Source organism: Hippopotamus amphibius, chromosome 5 (assembly GCF_030028045.1).
Source record: "Hippopotamus amphibius kiboko isolate mHipAmp2 chromosome 5, mHipAmp2.hap2, whole genome shotgun sequence".
In the NCBI taxonomy this organism is placed as follows: Eukaryota; Metazoa; Chordata; class Mammalia; order Artiodactyla; family Hippopotamidae; genus Hippopotamus; species Hippopotamus amphibius.
Genome location: NC_080190.1, coordinates 85,340,084 through 85,362,269, shown reverse-complemented (window position 1 = coordinate 85,362,269; position 22,186 = coordinate 85,340,084). Strand labels below are relative to the sequence as shown.

Sequence of the window (22,186 nt, the reverse complement as noted above, 5' to 3'; positions counted from 1 at the left end):
GTGATTTCAGATAGGGTGGTAAGTGCAGAATGGTACGTAGTCCTGAGAGACATCACTGTGCACAGAGCAAAGGACAACTTAAAAATGCATTTAAAAGTGGATATAGTTTTAGGGGAGTTCGCAACTGCTTCAGACCAGAGAATATCAGAACGTCCTAGCACATGGAGCCCGTACTTTAAAAAGCTTGGTCAGAGGTGGTGGTGCACTGTAGTGTTTTAGATCATTCACTTCTAAACTGCGCTGTGTAATGTGGTTCAAGAGAGCAAATGAGAGAGAGGACAGTACAGTGATGCCCAAGAGAGGCTAGCTGGGTTAGGAGACCTCCGACTTCCAACTCAGAAATTCTATGAATCTCTATCAATTGAGCTAGTCTATTTATATGAAAGGGTAATCGTTTTTCCCTCATGATATTAGAACACAGTTTCACATAATCATCCCCCCCCCCCCACCTGAGGGGCATCTCTCATGAAGGGAAAGAGCATGAAATTTAGAGCCAGACGGCAAGTCACAGTGTAATTATTTCACCAAAGATGATGCTAAGGAATGTTTAATAACCAGAATGGCATGAGCAAAACTTAATCAGACCAGACGCTGGCATTAAATAGCCGTTTATCAGCAGCAAAGCAGAAAGCTGCTGTAAATCAACTATACTTCAATAAAATTCAAAGAAAAAAAAAAAAATAGCTGAAACTTCGGTTCTGGCCGTGACAATGAGACATGACTTCAGTACCCAAAGAGGACTAGAAACTGACAAGGTGAGATGGAAAGATCACTGTGATTTTGTTTCTCATAAGCAGTTTTTCTCAAGTGAGCCCTTCCTGGATAATATACTTTTTCTGAGAAAAGACTTTCTCTTTCATTCTTCTTGCTAACCAGGATTTTGTAGAATGCCACCCAAAGGGGCTGGGTGCAGGAAGTAGCAAAAATAGCAAAAGTGGGGAACACTCCCATCTCCAAACCACCCATTGAGGATCTAAGGAAGCAGGATGGAAATACAAATTCCAGGAACTGCGCGAGAAAACCCCTGGGAGACAAAGGCTCTCTCAAATTGGTGGGAGGTGGCAGGTGGCGGCTGCAGCGTGGATGGAGGCCAGACACTCAGGACAGGTCTCTCAGCTGCCGTAAGACAACTGTTTGCCTTGGCTGCAAAATTGGCAGCAGCAGTCGCCCAGGTCACTGGAGCCCGTGCAATGTCAGGAGATCACTAGAGCCCTCCAAGGGCAGAGAAGTGACCAAAACAGGTGCCAACTGACCACCTGCCCTTGCTCAGTCAAGCTTTCACATGTTCCTCCTCCAAATCTTTAGGTGGCTGGTTAATTAGAGCCTACGGAGACCACCTCTGTAGATTATGCTCCTTTCTGAGGTTTAAAGCCCTGACCTACAAAAGCCATCTCTCTATAAAAGCCAGGGATGCTCTCAGCCTAGTCACTTCTGGTATCCTTCGCACTGTAATGCCTACTGCTACAAATAAGTGATGTGGTTAAACAGTAACTATGGAAAATGATTATAAAATCAATTCTACGTTGCAAAGCACTAAATTTTTTTCTCAAATATGAGACAGTTGAAGATTTTTTTTCAAGAATCATTTTCTAGAAATGTAATTTTCCATCAATCCCACATATGGGCTTTTAGAAAAGCCTTCTGAAAAGGATACAGATTTTGGATAACCCAGAGACTTGGATCATGTTTGCATTCAGAAAAGAACGTTCTCGTTCATTTGGACTTTTCTCTGAGGGAATTCTTTTTTTCATTTTTCACATTGCTGGTGAGATATTTCAAAATATAGGAAGCCCTCCAAATTCAGATCTCTGTCCCCTCCTTCTTCTTTCCAGGTATAACTAAATGCTTTACTGAGAAAGGAAGAAGTATGGCTGTATACTGACTTTTCTAGCATCATTCAAAAGTGAGTCATTTTGGACAAGGGTTTTAGCTAACTATTAAATAAGTAACCTTTAACTGCTAATACATTCACTTAGCATGAATATCTTTGAAAAATGTGTTCTCTGCTTCCCTGTCTTCATAAGTGACCCATCAGTATTAAACATAATTTACAAATCTTGATGACCCAAGATCATTATTAAAAAACACCAATCATTGTAATGTGCTCTCGGTGAACCTCCGGATACAGATGGATGATTATGGTGAAGGGTTATAGAGTCAAACACATATTGATCCCCACAATTATCATAAAAGATTATGTTTAAAAGGTCTCCAGTATCATCATGATTCTACTTAGTGTTTCTTATAAGGTTCAGGTAGATAATCTCCTGGGTTTAACATAGCTGACTTTCTGCAAAATCAAAAGCTTTCAATCAAGAGCTAAAGTTGCCTTCTCCATGGCTATCTCCTAGAACATTGTCTCTTTCTCTGTTATCATTAATGTTGCTTGAATTGTTGGTATCACTTAAAAAGGTTAGCTATGACTTCTGCACCCCTAACAGTATGGATCTCATACAATATCCTGTGAGCTCACATTCTTTCTAATTCAATTCCTTATACCTAAGTAGATATTAAGGTGGAGGAGTTTCCTACACACAAGCTTCTGCGACAAATTATTCCACTGGTTAAAAATGTTTCCCTTTGAAAAATGATGAGCTTATACTCTGCAAGAAATAGTTGTGACACCTTTGGAAGCTTTAAACTATCATGTTTCCAGGTACCAAAAGCTGGATTGAAGGTGAGCGCAAAGCTTTGGCAATTCACAAGCACTCAAAGCCCCTTATTCTGCTTAAACCCAAAGGGAACTTCATTCATGGCACTTGCTAAGAGTGGGAAGAACTGGCGGGAATCCCAAAGAAGGCCATTTTGATCCCTGCAAGACTATCTGGGGGAAGAGACTGTGTTAAAAAATAAGACCTAGAAAATATATGCAGCCTCCTGACCAGTGGACTGTTCTTAGCCATCTCTTGAAATGCTCAGAAAGTATTTCAAGGGTTAAGAACATCCTAAAGAAACACCAAGCCTTCAGAAATACATCAACTCAGTCAATGGTACTTGCTCATACAAACGTTTGTGTTTTCAATTAAATTTAGCCCAGAGACACAGTCACGCACGAAGTCTAGGGCAATGTCTAATTTATCTCCCCTACCTCCCTTAAAGAAACGCACAGTGGCTGTTCTTATAAACTGATCAGATATTCTAACAAGGCTTTATGCAGTAATGATACGGGTCAACTTTAGATAATGCAGAATGTGAAAAAAAAATAAGCTATTTCTATCATATAATGAAATAGCAGTTGTCTGAATAGAAGATGCTACCAGGGCCCTGGTCAGACTCTCATCCACTCCATTCAGGGAACGCTGCCTGAGTTTCAACTGCCGGTGTTGCATTTCTTTGCATCAAGATTTGCTCTGGCCACCGTAGTAACTGGAGGAGCCCCAGAATTAACGCCTCCAGGAAGCAGCACCACCCAGTAACAAAGAGAAGCTGGTCATGAACACTCCACCTCCCTCGACCCTCAGGTGGGCTAACTCTAAGGCATCACCTCCCCACCCCCACCCCCGAGAAAAGCTCCAGGTTCCCATGGCGGTAACTAGCTAGCAACATACCCTCTCTGGCCCCTTCTCTACCTTGTCTCATGTCCACTCATGTCCCAAAGAAACTTGCCCTTTGATCCTTGTACTTAAGTTTGCACACGTGGATTCTGATTTCTGTCCGCTGCCCTTTTCTGAAGGCAACTGAGAGCTTGTAGACCCCCAGCTCTGCTCTGCTGCTCACATTCAGACACAGAAGCTACTCATACAGCTGGGAGACTGACAAGCAGAGGAGAGTGTGTATTCAGCAAACGCAGAGAGAGAAAGAAACTAAGATGAGGCATATGGAAGCACTCAGCAGACAATACAGCGTGATTGAAACACGTTTCTATTATTTCTGTGGGTGCGTATACATATATATGCATATCCTTATTGTTACTGTTTCTTTTAAAAACTAAGCAACATTCTACTTCCTCTAGGAAGAAAAAGAGCAGTTCACTAAAAAGCAAAAATGTAACTACAGTAGAGAAACCTGTTCCGAGGAAGATACTTTAGGTACTTAAAAACCAGCAGGCTACAAGCTGTAGTGAACATATTTCAAGCCTGATATGGCGGAGCTGGTTTACATCTTGGCTATAAAAATTAATCCTAGCACCTCAAAGCAGCCATTGCAAGGTTCTGTGCCTCAATTTTCTTCCTCTAAAGTGAGAATGTTAGGTGAAGCATTTTCTAAGGGTCCTTCCTACTCTTGACTTTCACTCTGCTCTCTCAGAGCACGGGGCTTCTATTTTAAGTGGAAGTACCTGTGACCAACAGCTGGAGTGGGAAATGACCACAGCAAGTAGCAGTTTGGAGCCAATGGAACTGTGCCTATAATTGACTAAACTGAAGACTGTGAACATTGGACTCTGTGTGGCTGAGCTTGGAACCACATAGAAGCCTCTGTGTCCCTGTCCTTTGAAGTAAAAGGCCTTGGCTCTAGTCCACCAGGTCTCCCCGGAGTCTCAAAGGCTGCTCAAGAGTTAATGATAAGGGAATGTGAAGACATAGAAAAAAAGAATAGCTGTTGGGGTGGGAAACTGGTAATTAGATTATAAACCCACACATTGCAGAATCACCAAATTACCAGGTCCCTGAAAGATACAGATACAAGGCCTGACACACATTCCTAAGTTGTTTTTACAGGAAGTGGACCCGCACCAGATGAAAACTGCTGACCGAAAGCACATAGACTCGACACTGAAACCAGAAGGTTGATGATGCTTGAAAACTTCACCTTGATGCCAACCAGTCGGAGCACTGTGCCTGAGCTGATCACACACCTTGCAGCCTTCTGCCTCACACTGCCTTTAAAACCCCTTCCCTGAGAGCCATGGGAGTTCAGGTCTTTTGAGCATGAGTTGCCCGTTCTCCGGGCTTGGTGCCCTGTGATAAACACTGCACGTTCCGTCACTGCAACCCAGTGTCAGTAGACTGGCTTACTGTGCGCAGGCAAGTGGACCCGACTGCGGTTTGGTAACAAGCTTAAAGGATGATCTGCTCTGTTCTTTCCTTCGCTCTCTCCTCTTTTCCTTTAAGCTTTTTTTTTTTTTTTTGCATTTTTAAAAAAGTGAAGGAGCTGATTTGTCCAGCATTAATACTCTATCCTGAAGGTAACTCTGTTCCTCTCTCTTTCCAGATACTCCCTGGGCCAGGGAAAGGGAGCAGCATGCTTTTTCGTATCTATTGGAGCTTGCCAACAATTCTAGATGCTTTGAACCAAGGATTTATCCATGTTCCAATCCCGGCCATCATCTTACTACTATTTGATCACTTCCTCCTAGTAGCTATTCAGTTTCTCCTTACTGAATATATTCTATATTGATTCACACGCATCTCATTCATACTGCAATACCCTGAAAATGCTTGTCTCATAATTCTTGTACCTTTTTTCTATTTTTGTCACCCAAAAATCAAACAATGCCTTTTTTTTTTTTGTATTCAATTTGGCCCTATTTATTGATAAAAATACTGAACATATTAAGAGTTTAGTGAAGCCAAAATCCTGGAAAGATCTGTTAAAATTAATAGGAAATATTTTATACATGTAATTCTGAAGGAAAGATTAAATAAACATAACAAATGGGATATAACTGAAATATAACTTTAGCTTTGCCTACCAATAATCTCTTTTTTTATTTTTTTTATTTTTTATAAACAATGCCTTTAGAACTCATTGTTAATCAAACTTTGCTTAACTTTAAGTTCCTAAATCTTAAACTCTGAAACATTCCGCTCTGGGACTTAAAAGTAACCTCCTTTGACCCCAACTATCTGTCCCTCTACCTCTCTATCCATTCAATTCCAACAAACCTGTTCCTGAATGGCTCTTTATCATGAATAAAGTCATGGGATTATTTCCGAATTGACACAAGTGAATTAAAACTTTCATTCATTCCTTAACAAATACTATTAAGCACCTACTAAGTGCCAGATGGTATGGTAGATCAAGAGAATACATAGATAAATACAACCAAGGCCCTACCTTCAAGGTAGGAGGTACTAATGTAGGAGATGGAGAGGAAAATCAAATACAGTGAGTCCCCTACATACGAGCCTTCATGTTGTGAACTTTCAAAGATGGGAACGTGCCCCTGTATGCCAGCCACTGTACTGAACTACTGTACTTTTTAAGGTACTGTACTGTAAGATTAAAAATGTTTATTTTTTGTGTCTGTTTTTTATGTATTATTTGTGTGAAAAGCATTATAGACCTATCACAGTACAGTACTACATAGCCAATTGTGTTAGTTGGGTGCCTAGGCTAACCTTGTTGGACTTAGGAACAAATTGGACAAAATGGACTTGCAAATGCGCTCTCAGAACGGAACTCGTTTATATGCAGGGGACTTACTGTAACAGAAGTGGGCATTGGTGCTACAAGCAGGGCAACTAATGGAATACTGTGCAAACAGATGGAGGAGCAACAGGTTCAGTCTGGGGTGTCGCTGAGGCAATCTACGGTGCCAGAGAGTTCGGGCAGGCCTGGTAAGCACAGGCACATCTCCACAGCAACAACGTAAAAATAACATACTTGTTAGACACAGATGTTCCCGATTTATTGCCTTTGTTTTACAATGATGCAGACTGTTTACTGGTATTTAAGAAATGCCTTTAAAATAAATTATCGTGCTATATGATTTGGAAAATGAAATTTTTTCCAAATCTGTCCAAATAATCATTTGAAGACAACTTAAAAATGGGAATTCCAAACCAATCCTTTTTTTTACACTTCACCCAAACCAACCCTTTTGTTTGTATAATATTGTAACATACTTATGTATTAGTACATTAGGAATAATTGATTTGAAAAATAAAGGGAATTCTGGCTCTTCAGTGGCTTTCTGAACTTCATTATTTTTTAAATGTGAATCAAGAAACTGTTAGACTGCTTTTCATAAATAACTAATGAAAACACAAATGATTTTAGCAATCAGTGAAATTTTTAACCTAGTAAAAGGGAAATGTTTATATTGAAGTGAATCTCAGTTTTTCATATCTTACAGGACATAAAATAGGAAAAAAAAAACAGGAATAATACATCACAAAAAGGAGACAGTGGAAAACATACCAGAAGAAGCTTCCAGTCTTTCCAATCGGCTGATTAACCAGTCAAGGGAGCCAGAAAATTGAGCACAGTTTTTACGATTTCCTCTAATTAGAGCAGCTGCAAAAAAAAAATGCAGATTTCACAGTTACATGATTTCCCAGTTCAAAACCAAAGTAAGCTAATAGTAGCCATAAAATGATGGATCAAAAACAAAATACCTTTATTTTATACCTAAAACACCTACCAATACACACATATGTATACATATGCAAAAATTGAGGCATTAAAAAACGAATTGATATTTATTAATGGAGACTGAAAAAATATCGCTTATTAGAAGGACTATATTTTGAGAAAGAAACATTTCACATTGGGAAGTGATAATGAAGGTTAATGGAAAACCAGTGTCCTGGGAGTCTCCTCACTCAGGTTCTAATACTCGTTGCTTTTAATTAGCTGTGAGACTAAATTATTTAATTTCCCTAGAGCTCAATTTTCTCACCTATATAATGAAGTTAAGAGAACATTAGTTTGCCTGAAGATGTGGCACAAAATTCTAGGAGACAGAATGAGTACGTAAAACAGACATGCAGAGATATCATCACACGTTACAGGAAAAAGAGGGTGGGAGGGCAGATGGCTAACAAGTTTGAAAACCATTTTTCCCCCGTATTTCTTCTTCCCACTCAAACACTCACAATGCACGTTCAAGACTCTAAGAACTAACTCCTGCAATAAAGTCATCTATTCTAACTTCGCTTAACCTAGTGTTTTCTACTACTCTTTGACCAAAGAATGCATCTTATGTGAAATTCCTATGTGACCTTTGTGATCTCTTTCAACCCAATTGATATACTCAAAACTTTTACTGTCTCTAAATCATTCACTTCTTTCAAAGCAAATGTGGTAAATAGTTTATGTAAATTCTACTCTTACACCCAATAAGATTGTTCAGTAACTGTATAACTGTTTAAATTGGGCTGGTGAAGTTTTTATAGAACATGTTTAATGTGAAAAAGATGTTACCATAAGAAAAATCACTATTTAAAATCTGGTAGTGCTAGGAAGCAGTGTGAAGAACTGAAGTTTCAGAATACCACTTGTTCATCTCCTTGTTTAAAGCAAAACAGAGGAGACCCTATAGCAACAGAGTTCGATTAAACTTAAAGACTTCACGTTTCCCCTTTCCTTCCCCAAAAAGTTGTTACCTGGTCTGAAGGTAAGAAAAGAAATAATGACAGAAAAGACAGGAAGGCTTCAGTTCTTACAACTGCATAAGAAAAGCTCTTTTGCGAAGGGAGTCCCCATAACATTTGTACAAACATTACAAGGTGATGTACTGAATTACTTAGTCTCTCCTCCAGCTCTGGGACCAACAAGAGCCAGCTACACACACACACACACACACACACACACACACAGGGACAAGTGTGTCAAGGATGAGGTGTAGTAGAAGAATGAGGAGTCCTATACACTCAGTGGGACTTCTAATTTTAACTTGTAAGAACATCTGTTCCCAACTTAGAACAACAGCAACTGGGAGAAAGTATATAGTGAAGTTATCAAATCTTTATAGAGTTTCATTTGCTTAAAATTTAACCCACTCCTTCAATTTTGACTTCCGGTTTTTAAAATTAAAGATATTAACTATTTTCTAGAGGTCAAATGTTACAGATAAGGTAATTCTTGAAGAAACTAATAATACACCATGGAACATTTAAGAAAATCATACAGTAAGCCACAAAGAAAACTTTATTAAACTCAAGCAGAAATGGTATATAGACTGTGTTCTCAGACAACAATGTAATGAAATTTGTAATTAGCAAGAAAAGAAGAAACAAAGATAAAACCTACATAAAAATTTAAACTCTGTCCTAAATAATTTTTTAGTCAGAGAATCAATACCACAACTTTAGAATATCTAGTAAACATTAAAAATAGGAATGCTACCTTACACAATCAATGGTAGATGGTCAAAACTGTACTTAAGGAAAAATAAACTAAATACTTTAATTGCTAAGTAACAGCATGAAAAATGTTAAACACTTTTCAAAATATACAAAAAGAATATCAAAAAATATAAGTAGAATAGGAAAAAGAAACAGAGCAAAAAAAGCAGAAATCAATACATTACAAATAGTAGAAGTGATCTATATAATAAACTGAAATACTAGGATTGATCAACATTGTCAAGGACTCTTTTTTAAATATAAGCTAAATATCAATACCATTAGTCAAGAAGAAAAGAGAAAAAGAACAAAGTTAAGAAGAAAAAGGAATTATAAACACAGATACTTTATATCTCTCTCTACTGGAACTTCTGAACATTTAGGAAAAGGATGGCCTCCAAATATACTTTTTTCCACCAAAATTGACCCAAAGAAGAAAATCTAGAGTAACAAACCATGAGTAATATTGAGAAGTATATGAAAGACCAAAAACTTTTTTTCTATATTCAAGAAATAAGTCATTTCTATAATAAGATGTTACAAAGTAAAGAAAGAAAACAAACCTCCTTACTTTTTTACAGAGAGTATAATTTTGATATCAATGCCTACCAAAGAGAGTATGCATATAAGAAAACTAGAGGGAATGGGAAAAGAATCTGAAAAAGAATGGAGCATGTGTACATGTATAACTGATTCACTTTGCTGTACAGCAGAAACTAACACAACATTGTAAATCAACTATACGCCAATAAAATTTTTTTAAAAAGAACACTAGAGAGACCTCTTACCTATGAGTACAGATCCAAAAATCTTACACAAGGATGACATTTACAAATCACATTCAGCAGCGCACTAGCAGCATCAACTCAAGCGGGGATTCATTACTCCAGTGAGACAGAAATGTATTAGGAAATCTGTTAATAAGTCAAAGATGAAACAGATGATGATCTCGAGAGACTCTGAAAATGTATTTCTAATCAAAAGAAAATCTAACTCAGTCAAACGGAATGCCTCCTTGAACATTACGAATGTGTGTGTGCAGGTGCGTGCACACGCAGAGTATGTTCTACAGATAAAGTGTGTGACATTATAATTCCGCAAGTTACTCATGAAATCATCAGTGAGTTTCCAAAGTAATGGAAAAGTATACAGAGAACTACAAGAAAGCTCATCCTAACACTGTTTACAATAGCATAGCACTGGAAACAGCTTGAGTGTGGGCTAAACAAATGATGACACATCCCTTCAGTAGGGTGGAATACATCACTAAAGCCTGAGGAAGGTTTATAGTTACTGCCGAGGAAAGATGCCCACAACACCCGAGTCCGTGGAAACAAATGCTCTAAAAGAGTATTGAGCGTATGATCCCATTTTGGTGAGGTAAATGTATACATGTAATATGTATGCGTACAGAATGGAGAAATGGTTTTCTAGAATACTTCTTAGAGAATGAGAGCTGACTTTTTGAGAAATAGATTCTGATAAGTGCCCAGGATAGAAACAGACCTTAAGAAGCATTGATAAGGGTGGGAGAGCTCTCTCCAGGTCAAAAGGGGAAATTTTCTTATTCTAAAACGGGTGCGGGGAGGGAATGAATGGAGCTGGGAGGGAAAAGGGTCACCCTCTGTGATATGATCCTGCAGAGACCCCCTAAAGCCACAATATATTCTGGAAAAAATAAAACTCACAAATGCTCGATACGAATGGAAGTTTGTATGAACCAGTGAGGAGGTGATGGTCTGCAGTATGATATCATGTAACCTCAGACAAACAGCAGATAATAAGGAAGGAGCATGAAAGTGTGAGACAGTGTAATCAAATAAGCCCCCAAAGTGTACAGACATCAAAGGGAAGTCTTAAGTCTGTCTCAGTCCATGAAATTGGAACGTGGGCCAAGTCAACTAAACCTTCAGGGCCTCAGGCACGGCTGATGTCCAATAGCAGGGATTTGCTGTTGTTTTATGTGTGCGTGAGTGTGTGTGAAATGTTTTACATGTACTTAATGTCATTCAGATTCAAGGAAATAGTTTTTAAAGGTTATACACTAAAATGGGTGGTTACATTTAAAAAGTCACTTCTACCTTCTTTTTTTATTAATTATCTAAGTTTTTTTTTTATCATTAAGATGTATTCATTTTAAGTTAAAGAACATAATAAAGTTTCTTTTTAAAAAGAGAAAGGAAAACGATGCCATCAATACTGACAGTGGCATTAGCTGTCAGATGCCTGGGAGCGCCGTTCTCAGGGTCAAATAACAATGGCAACTTTACATGGTGCTTCAAGGGACAGAAACAAACTCAAGACAAATGTTGTTTCCTCAATGCAGGACACGCATACTATATCTTCAAATACTCTGTTTACTGCTGCCTAATTGGCCTGGAAGAAAGTCACGACCTTTCACCTTCCATACTATTTTTCCTCATTTGCTTAAGAAATATTAATGTAAAAGCATCAGGCACTACGACTGGCACTGCAAATATGAGCGTGCACAAAGTGTGAATATAATACAATGGTCTGCAGGACCTCTTCCAGCATATTGTAAGCTCCTTTAGATCTGACGCTCTGTCTTACTACAATTTTGCACATTGCCTGAAACTGAGAAGGTAGGTTATTGCTTAAGGAATAAATAGTATCCAGTCTCTTACAGAATAAGAGCGGTAGTAAGTGCAGTACAATTTAAATACTATAAACACGGTTTGGACTAAGTACATATGAATGAAGTGCTAGTTCACTGGGTATTGAATAACTCATTACATCTTTTTTTTTAATTAATTAATTTATTTATTTTATTGGTTGCGTTGGGTCTTTTTTGCTGTGTGCGGGCTTTCTCTAGTTGCGGTGAGTGGGGGCTACTCTTCGTTGTGGTGCGCGGGCTCCTCATTGCCATGGCTTCTCTTGTTGCAGAGCATGGGCTCTAGGCGTGTGGGCTTCAGTAGTTGCAGCACATGGGCTCAGTAGTTGTGGCTCACGGGCTCTAAAGCGCAGGCTTAATAGTTGTGGCGCAAGGGCTTAGTTGCTCCGCGGCATGTGGGAATCTTCTTGGAGCAGGGCTTGAACCCGTGTCCCCTGCATTGGCAGGCGGATTCTTAACCACTGTGCCACCTAGGAAGCCCCTGAATAACTCATTACATCTTTAAATTTTATCCAATCAGAATACGAAATGCATGTAATATTGGCACTTCATTGAAAAATCATTACTGTTAAAAATACTCGCGGGAGGAAGGGGATATTTATATATGTATAAATACAGGTGATTCACTTTGTTGTACAGCAGAAACTGGCACAACAGTGTAAAGCAATTATATTCTAATAAAGAGCTAAAAAAATCTATTCTGCGTTTCTTATTAGTATCATAACATCCCCATGTCTTCATGCTTTTGTGTTTTAAGCTGTGACTCAAAATTTCTCAAAACACTCTTAGAATCAGAAAATTACAGGTAGATTGAGATATAGGGACTCCCAAGAGAGCTCTCACTGTTAAAATGTATTCAGCAAATACTGATTACCTGCCTTGTACGAGGCACTGTTCTGGGTGCTGGAGACACAACAGGAAATCCAACTATGCTCCCTCTTGAAGTTTACTTTCAAAGCCTAGAAATACTAAGTGAATAGGCCTTCAACAGCACGAACAAATGAGGAGGCAACAGAACTAGAATCCAGAAAGATATTTACAATATTCAGATTAACAAGTGGATGCTCCTCAATCTTGAAAACTATAAAAAACAAAAACAAACAAACAAACCCACCCTCAGAATGTTGTTGAAGAATTTAAGAGGGTAGTTTGTGGGGGCCCAGAGTAGGCCACCCCAAAATGTGTGCCTCAATGGCATATGCACTATTTTGAATTAAAAAAATGTTTAGCTCTTTATTGGAGTATAATTGCCTTACACTATTGTACCAGTTTCTGCTGTACAACAAAGTGAATCTTCTGTATTTATACATAGATCCCCATATCCCCTCCCTCCTGCGACTCCCTCCCACCCTCACTATCCCAGCCCTCTAGGTCATCACCCATCATGGAGTTGATCTCCCTGTTATGCAGCAGCTTCCCTCTAGCTATCTATTTCACATTTGGTAGTGTATATATGTCAGTGCTACTCTCTCACTTCATCTCAGCTTCCCCTTCGCCCTCCACCCCATGTCCTCAAGTCTGTTCTCTATGTCTGCATCTTTATTTTTGCCCTGTCATTGGGTTCATCAGTACCATTTTTTTTTAGATTCCATATATGTGAGTTAGCATACAGTATTTGTTTTTCTCTTTCTGGCTTACTTTGCTCTGTATGACAGACTCTAGATCCATCCACCTCACTACAAATAACTCGATTTCATTCCTTTTTATGGCTGAATAATATTCTCTTGTATATATGTGCCACATCTTTTTCATCCATTCATCTGTTGATAGGCATTTAGGTTGCTTCCATGTCCTGGCTATTGTAAATTAAAATTACTTAAGAAATGGCCAAAGCAAGAGGGACACTCTGACCCTCCTTTCTGCCTCCTTGAAAGCAGGAAATAAATCTCTCGCATGATGGATTCATTCACATTCCCTGCATCTAGAGGTATAAGTGCAAGCTTATCACCAGGAATAGGGAATCTGGGCCAAGAAGCCTTTGTAAACAAACCCTGTTACTTCTATAACTGACAGCCCACAGCCCAAACTCTGTTTAGATTCTTCAATAACTGGGCACTCAAAACCCAAGTTTCTTTGCCCTGTCAATTCCTCACAAATCTATTGTTTCTTTGTCTAAAAAGTATAAAAACTGCCTGCTTGGCCACTTCTTAGGTCCCATTTCTATGACCTCTATGGGCACGAATTAAAAGCTAGTTCTTTTTCTCCTGTTAATCTGTCTCATGCCAATTTTATTAAGGGTTCAGAAACTGGTAACTTCTCCCATCCTTAAAGAGTAGCCGTCTATCCTGTTTATTTCATACTTTGAGTATCCATAAAATGAGTGGGGAGAGTTTGCCAAAGAGCGTTTCTCTGACATCTTTAGAATATCATCCTGGCTTGCAAGCCTCCTGCAGATTAATTGCGTGGATGCCAGAAAAGATGTATGAAAGCATGCCACAGCGATGCTTTTCAAACTATGAGTATCGGTGTCTATAAGATCCTTAGGTCTTCCAGATGGCGGGCTCATAAATCTACTTTTGTCACTCTCCACTTAAACACATATTAAACATATTCATGTCAAATTTTTTAATTGTTACAGATTATCATTCCCACCTTCTCCCTTCTCTCTCCATGCTAAATAAACCTGCTAAAGTAAAAGAAGAAGAAGGTTTATTCCACACATAACCACGTGAGAGAACCTACTGTCTCACCTTTTTGCAAGAATGCGGGGGAGGCTTAATAAATTTAAAGTTAATGATACTTGAACCAAACTTACTGATGACAGTTGGGTAAAGAGGGACAATGAAATATAATTATCTTATTAAACTCCAAGTATTGCTGAGCGGAGACTTCTCCAGCCAGGGTGGAATATACGCTGACGTATACATGTCTTCCTATCTTATGATGACACCCACTTCAGTAAAAGCTATTAGCATCAGATGGCTTTTATGTCAACATAAGATTTTAGTCACTATTTTTTTTCCCGATCATGTAATCAGTGTTCACTACAATACAAACAGAAAATTGAGAGTAGTCAAGGAACATTTAAGGCACAGAATCTCTCATAATTCTATTTACCCGAAACTGTTATTAAAACTACCATGTATATATTGAAAAAGATTCTCTTTATATGCACTGACATAAATATTCTATTTTTTTAACTCAACTGGAATGAATATATTAGCTTTTCCTTTCATCATCAATTATCTTGTATTACACATTTCTGTTACCTATTTTTTAATTATAAAAGTAATATGTGTAAGTAGATTAAGAATAAATGCTCATTAGAAAACAGAGAAAAGTAAAAGATTTCTCTCCCAGGAAGCAGCCACCTAACAGTTTTCTCTGCATCCTTTCGGAAATACCCAATGTATATACAAGAATGTATCTTTCTCTACAGATTTTTAATTTTACATAATTGGAATCTATGCTTACAGTAAGCATCTAGCTTTTTTATTTTTTCACATAATACCATATCCAAATTGCCATACTAAGAAGACCAGCAGTCTAGCCTGTTTCACAGAATTTTCCAAATGGTTTATTTATCTCAATTTTCAAGGATAACACGTTTTACACTATATAGGTATACTATTACTTATGTAACCAATCCCCTGTTGATAGAAAAATTGCTTTCAATTTTATGGTACTTATAAACAATTTTTCAGTGGACAGCCTATCCACAATTGTACAGATAGATCTCTAGAATACATTTCTTAAAGTAGAAATTCTGAGAGTAAAGGATATACGCATTTAAAGTTTTATGTACATTCTCAACCAAGGTTTGGTTTTTTTAAATTCCATCCGTTTAAATTCCATCCACTCCCAGCTAGAAAGTACGACCCAACATTTTCCCCAGTGATGGGTATAACCAATTTTTTTGTCTGTGCCAATCTAGTAAATGAAATATGATCTCTACTTATTATTTTCATTTCCATTTCTTTATGTGCCATGTTGAGAATCTTTTATTACTTTATCATTCCATGAACTACCTATCACCACTTGTTGTCTGTTACTGTATTAGATGATATTTCCTTTTCTTTGGATTTATGAAAACTCTGTATATTACAGACACTGGGCCTTTGTCTTTCCTATAGATTGTATATTTTACAAAATTCCCATCTGTTTTATTTTGTAATGATATTATTTACCCCAAAAGTTTTAATTTTTATGTAGTCAGACTTATCAGTCTTTTACTAATCACTTACTAACATGATTTAACAGTAACGTGGTTGAGGCAGTAAAGGCAGTAACTGCACAGCACTGTGGCTGGCTTTGCTATTCACACCGCCTGTCTCTCTTACTCAACCATGAGCTTCCATGAGAGCAGCGACTATATCCTGCTCACAACTGCACCTCACTGGCCAGATTAGGGCATTTCCCATAGCGGGCACTCAATTCATCTTTCATGAATGAAGGAAGGAAGCTTCTATTGAAACCCAGATCCACTGGACTCCGAGCCCATTCTCCTCCCACGTGACCCAGTCTCTGTTATAAAGGATGCCCCTTCAGCAGACCATAGAGGGAATTAAGAGGCAAAACACTTGAGAAAACAGACAAAAGAAGAAAGCTTGCTTCCTTTTCCGTTTTGTCTGCTTTCTCAAGTGTCCTGCCTCTTAATTTTATACACACACACACACACAAACACACAGGTGGAGGATTAACAAAACCCTCTCAAGAATAGCAGTGTGAAAATACAAAAGTTAAAGTTAAGAGTGTGTGTGTGTGTGTGTAAAGTATGTCCAGAATTTATGTCTCTTGTTGCATGAAAAAATTAGTTTAAAAGCCACAAACATGCATTGCCTGAAATCACTGTGTGCTATCTTAGTGACACATATGGTTATTATGCTGTCATCTTCCATTAAGATGTGAGTTTTAGTGGGTCCTAATTATGTCAGTTTTAAGAAATAGCTCCCTAAATCCTTCCTTAGTCAAATGGGATGCAAAGAATTAAGGAAATAAATGCACATATTTAAGAAATATATGCTGTATATATGCATACAAATATATTTTTAAGTATAAATATATAAATCCTGTATATCAAATCTCTGATATAAAATAATTCTAGACAGTCTGGAGGGAGAGTACTGGATTGGAGGTAACGCTGAGTGACTAGAGATCAAGTGACTGGGGTCACTGGTGAACAGGAAGGGACAGACCAGCCATGGACCTTGAATAGTCCAAAGACTAGAACAAGAAGTTAAACACCAAGTATCAGAGAATCAATGAAAGTGCCTGAGGGAGTGTGCGAGGGCTCCCTGAAGATTGGTGGAGAGAAGAAGAGGAGGCACCGAGGTCAACCAGAAATCTTACAATATCCAGCTCTCAGCACAGCCTCAGGTGTTTACATCTCAAACATCCACTGAGCATGGGCTGTGCACCAGTCATAGACGCTACCGATGTACAAGATGTGTGATGCTGTGCTCAAAGAAGAGGCGAAATAACAGAATACAGCATTTCAGCATGGAGGGAACTACGAAGCAAATGTTATTTCCTCCATTTTCTGGTGAGGAAACCAAGAGGAGGGTGTGTCTGCAATCATCACGCTGCTACAGCCTTCTCTCAACTAATCCAGGACTTTCCTTGTTATATCCAACAGTCCCAACCAAAGTTTCTTTTCTAAGACATATTTAAAAGGCAAAAACAACACGAACAGAAACAGGAGTGGAAGAAGAAAGCATTACCATGCTAAAGAGGGAGAAGATGACAACAAAAGTATCCAAACAAAGGAGGAATATACGATAAGACCGACAACATGCTGTGCTAAGCCTCTGCAATATGTCACCACATCGAAGCCACCCAACAACCTTAGGAATGTCTGCAAAGAGCAAACAGGAATGCAGCATAAACCACCACAATCTTTGCTAAGCATATGCCAAGCGTACCTAGAAGTTTCAGATCCAGATCTGCCCAAACTTAGAGAAGGAGATTGGAGGAGATTCCTGACAAGATGGGATTGTGAGGAGTAAGATGTACCCCTGGGGGACTAACTTTAGAATCGAAAAGGAAATATTTGATGTGCATCCCTACAGAGGCTCCTCGCCTACAAAACTACACCTTAGATGACACACCCCCTTTAACCAAAGGCAAATCTACTGCTCTGGGCACCTTTCAAGTTCAGAGAGAGATTTAAATACTATACGTCATTGACTTTAGTGTAACCAAAGTAAAACTTGAAAGCCTCGAAGAAGCATGTTATGTTATAAAGCTGCTGTAACTGTTCCTTGATTGTGTTAAATAGACGTACATCGGTTGCCTTGAAAACCCAATCATACTTCTTACCCAGCAACTCATACAGAGAATTCAGAATCGATTTCCACGATTCTCCCGCTTCTCTGCCGGCGACATCCGCAAAGTGTGCGGCACTGCTGTACACGTGCAGCCTGTCTATACACTCGAGCACGAGGTTGATCATTCCCTGGAAGGGGAGAAAAATCACCATCAGAAACCGCGATTCTGCTCACAGGCCAAAAAAATGGTAAGTTGATTTTTTTAAAAAAGCCTGGCTTAAAGTAAGTCTGTTAATCATAAAGAACACTGAGATCATTTATTCAAAGGACAGGAAGGAACACACTTGCATGTGAAATAAAACGTTCTTGAAATGATTCAAGTGGTTTTTAAATCCTGAGTGCTATTCTCAAATAGGAGCAGAACAACATAAAAATATGTACCTCTTACTTATATTTGCAAGGTTTAATAGTAGATTGGTGAATCCGTCACAACATATTCTACTGTAAGTGAAAGGGTTCAGAGTGCGCCCCAAAATATACCACTTTGGCATAAGTATTACTTGGGGCTGAAGGTAACTGAGAAAAAGCAGACACGAACAATTCCCTACCCTCCTCTGCTCCACTAGGAAGGGCAGAAGGATGCTTGAGACAACGCCAGGCTCTTATCAGCCCACAGCCTGCACAGAGTAATCTACACATCAAACGAGCCCTTATTGTCCATTAGTTTCCCCCATATGTTTACCTTCCCACAATTTGCTGCCCCTTAAAGCTCAAAATTCCTTTCCTTTGTCTTATCACTTCTCTATGAATTTACCATTCTTTGAGTTAAGATGTTACATAAACCTGAGTTCTAAACCACTCTTTGGAGTTACCCATCTTGCACATCTGTCTTTTGTCAGTCTAACCTGCAGGGCCCCAACCAATGAACCTGAGTAGAGGGAAATGATTCTTTCCCTCCTGTACAGAAGCATAAGAGCAAATCCTTACTTTCAGGGAGGACATCATCACCATCACCACCACCATCATCATCATTACTTTTTAATAGTAAACTGAAGATGTACTAAAGTAATAAAGAAAAGCTCATGGAAGGATCTTTAAAGCAAATCAAAACTTCATCACAGAACTTTGTAAGAAGCTGTCTACATTTCAAATTATGCTTTTTACTATTATTTCAAGATCATGGTTGTCAAAATGAGGCAAAGCACATGAAAAGAAGAGCTATAAGGAGTCAGAAAATTAACTTACTTCACACAGAGAATGTAAGAGGCACTATGGCTCTAAGAACATTTCTAGGATCCCATCCAGATTGTCTTATATGAGAAATTTAAAAAAAAAAAAAAACTAATCCAAACCAATATTTTAAATTTCCAAAGCCCAATATTTCATTTTAGTTTTCCTAGATATTAAATAAGTGCAGTATACCTAACACTTTGGCATATATAAAAAGAAAAGATCTTTAAACTATTCCATGTTCCTAGTACAGGTTGACATTTCCTGTGCTTTCATGCCATCACGGGCTCTAGATAAGTTATTTCTTTTGTACACACTGAAAAAAATCCTCAAAAGTTAATGTTAGTTTCTACGGGTTTTGACAGAAAATTAGGAAACAGTTTTAAAACTCAAAGAACATAGATTTAGGGACTATGGGAACTCAGCAACATTCACTATACTTTTTTCTTAGATACTTTGACTCAGAAGAATGTATTATTCCATATCCAGGGAGCACTGAGGAGAAATGGGAACGCGTATTGATCTGGGCTGATGTGCCAGTCAACTCTGACATCCTCCCACTGAAATCCTTGTTCTGACACGAGCATTCGGACCATCAGGTATATCACTTGGTCCTTCTGTTATTCTGCCTATAAAAGATGGCACTCGAGCTCTTCTTAGCAGTGGAATTTCCGTTAAATAAAATCATACATGGAATCCTAAGAAATGCAAAAAGAAAAAGTGGGGTTGCTCTATCCAAGCAGGGAGCCTGGAGCCTGTCTCCCCAGGTGGTCCTCTCCCACGCAGCTTCCATCCCCAACACAAGGCTCAGTGGATCCTGAGGTATTTCCAAGGAGCCCCAAGCAACCTTCTGAACAGTCTGAAAACCCTTGTGCTTTCTGAAGCCTGTATTCATTCAGACACTTTGAGAGTCTGTTTTTATGTAACGAGCATAAAGCCAACTACAGTGAAACAACAGTGAACAGACAATACAATAAAATGTCTTTTGCTGGCAGAGTGAAGAGTGTCACCTTTAAAAATTAATGCTTACTGAGAGAGAAATAAACACCTTTGCAGGATTCCTCCAAGGCCGGGTTGCCTTGTTCCCTTGTGCAGTAGTAGACCTGTTCATGTATATCTCAAGCTGCAGATGTGAAACAGGCAGAGAACCTTCCCCACCAAGAAGGTGTCTCCCCAAGACAATGACAGAAAAGAAACAATCGTTGGTAGAAACTCACCTCTTCCTGGAAGAGATTCTGCCGGTTTTTCAGAGCTCGTAATCTGTTCTGCTTATCTTCATGCTCTAAATGCTCATCTGGTGGGTGGAAGTAGCCAATCAGGTCCTGCAGACTTAGACTAACAGACTCTATAGGTAAGTCTACAGTGGAAGCCTTTGCTTTTTTGCTGAGAGCATCAAGGCCCCTAAAATAAACAACAAATGTTTCTCCACATCAGTAAATCCCAATTTTATTATTAATACTTTTTAGTCTATAGATGATTGAGAGCTTTACTATTTCTCCCTATACTCCTGTAAAAGGAACATATAAGAAAGACCCTAGTTTTCCTCAAACAAAAATAATGAATATATTCAAATGAGAAATGTTATATTCTGTCAAGTATGTATAATGCTATGTGAAAAACACCAGTATCAAGAGAAACTCATCTAGAAGAAAATCGAAAGGATCTGAAGAACCATTGCCTACAGAACCGATGGTCTAAATATTTAGAAACAAATTGAGTTTCATTTTAAAGCGCTACATACTTCAAGGTTTGAGATGCAATTTCCCAGGCTCATAATTCTGACATTTACATGTTCTGTTTCGTTTTGTTTTTGGCACAGGAACGGTTCACTGCTATGCTATCACTGACACTCACTGCCATCCTGCCTAATTCCTGCCAATGTAAAAAGATATGCCAATGAAAACAATTTAGAAAATTCACTTATTCATCAGAAAACAATATATTGACATGAGTTTCCATTGTCTGAAAGACACATATTTAAAACGTAGATTAAGAAACAGCATCAAGTTGGCTTTTCTAGCCTTGAAGAAAAACATATGACTGACATGTAAATGTGTTAATTTGTTGTGCTTTCTGAGATTCTGAATTTTGAAACTCATAGCTTTGTAGGGATCTGGCAAGAACTTTAAAGCATAGTGTTTGTAAATCAAAATTATTCCAAAATATGAAGCTTAGAAAAAAATACCCAACAGATACCATAAAAGAATGGGAGAATGCCTATACTATAGTTGATATAGCAATATTCATATCCGTGATGACAAAATTTGATGCACAAAATATTATACTTCCTTTCCTGCCCTCTGCATCAGCAAAATTACATGGCAATATTTTATTCTTAGGAAATATTTCTTTCTAGTTATCTGACTATATTGCAATTTATGTTAAAAAAATAAAAATCTTATAAATGAAAAATTAGCTTATCTTTGAAATTTATGATGCTCAAAAATAGTATTTAAAATATATCATCATTTACATAAATGTTACTAATAATTTTGGAATATCTGACTTCACTCTTATAAAACAGTTAAAATTGTAAAACTGCACGACTTTTAAAGTTTCTACCTGAAATTTCAAATCAAATACATCAATGAAATTCATCCATTACCTAGTCTTAGCATCTCTACAAGTGTTTCTATGCCCAAAAAGCAACAGAAATGACTTATCAGAAGAAAATTATCTCTCCCTTTTTAAAATGAATACTCATACTCAATGTAATATTGCTATTCTAAACATTTTAACCCATTAATTCTAGTTGAATGATAAATATAACAAAGTCAAATTCAAATCTCATCACACAAATGTAAATAAAATTCAAAAGTAATTCAAATATAATATCTACATTTTCAAATTTAAAGAGAAATAATAGCAAACATCAGTTTTTAGGTTATTAGGCTGAATATATCTGCTATCAGAAATGTAACTATTCATGCTTTCTAAGAGAAGCCTCTTGTCAGACTCTCAAAAAGACTCTTAAAATTGTTACCGATGTTAAGCTTTAGAACTTCTATCCGTTATAGAGACATTTTTCATCTTAATTTATCAAGGACAAAAAAAATATGAAAAGAAAATAACTGGGGAAAACCAAAGATAGTAGAATCACACTATGT

General features: G+C 37.9%; 1 protein-coding gene across 1 annotated transcript in view; it reads right to left on the bottom strand.

Annotated features, from left to right (window-relative positions):
• The window catches only part of RYR2 (ryanodine receptor 2), a 549,009-nt gene that overhangs the window by 327,152 nt on the left and 199,671 nt on the right, over positions 1-22,186 (bottom strand). The window contains exons 17-19 of the mRNA XM_057736978.1: positions 20,297-20,480; positions 17,902-18,037; positions 7,084-7,179 (exon numbers count right to left, since the gene is read on the bottom strand). Coding sequence (XP_057592961.1) covers positions 7,084-7,179; positions 17,902-18,037; positions 20,297-20,480 — 416 coding nt within the window. The remainder of the gene's footprint in view (positions 1-7,083; positions 7,180-17,901; positions 18,038-20,296; positions 20,481-22,186) is intronic.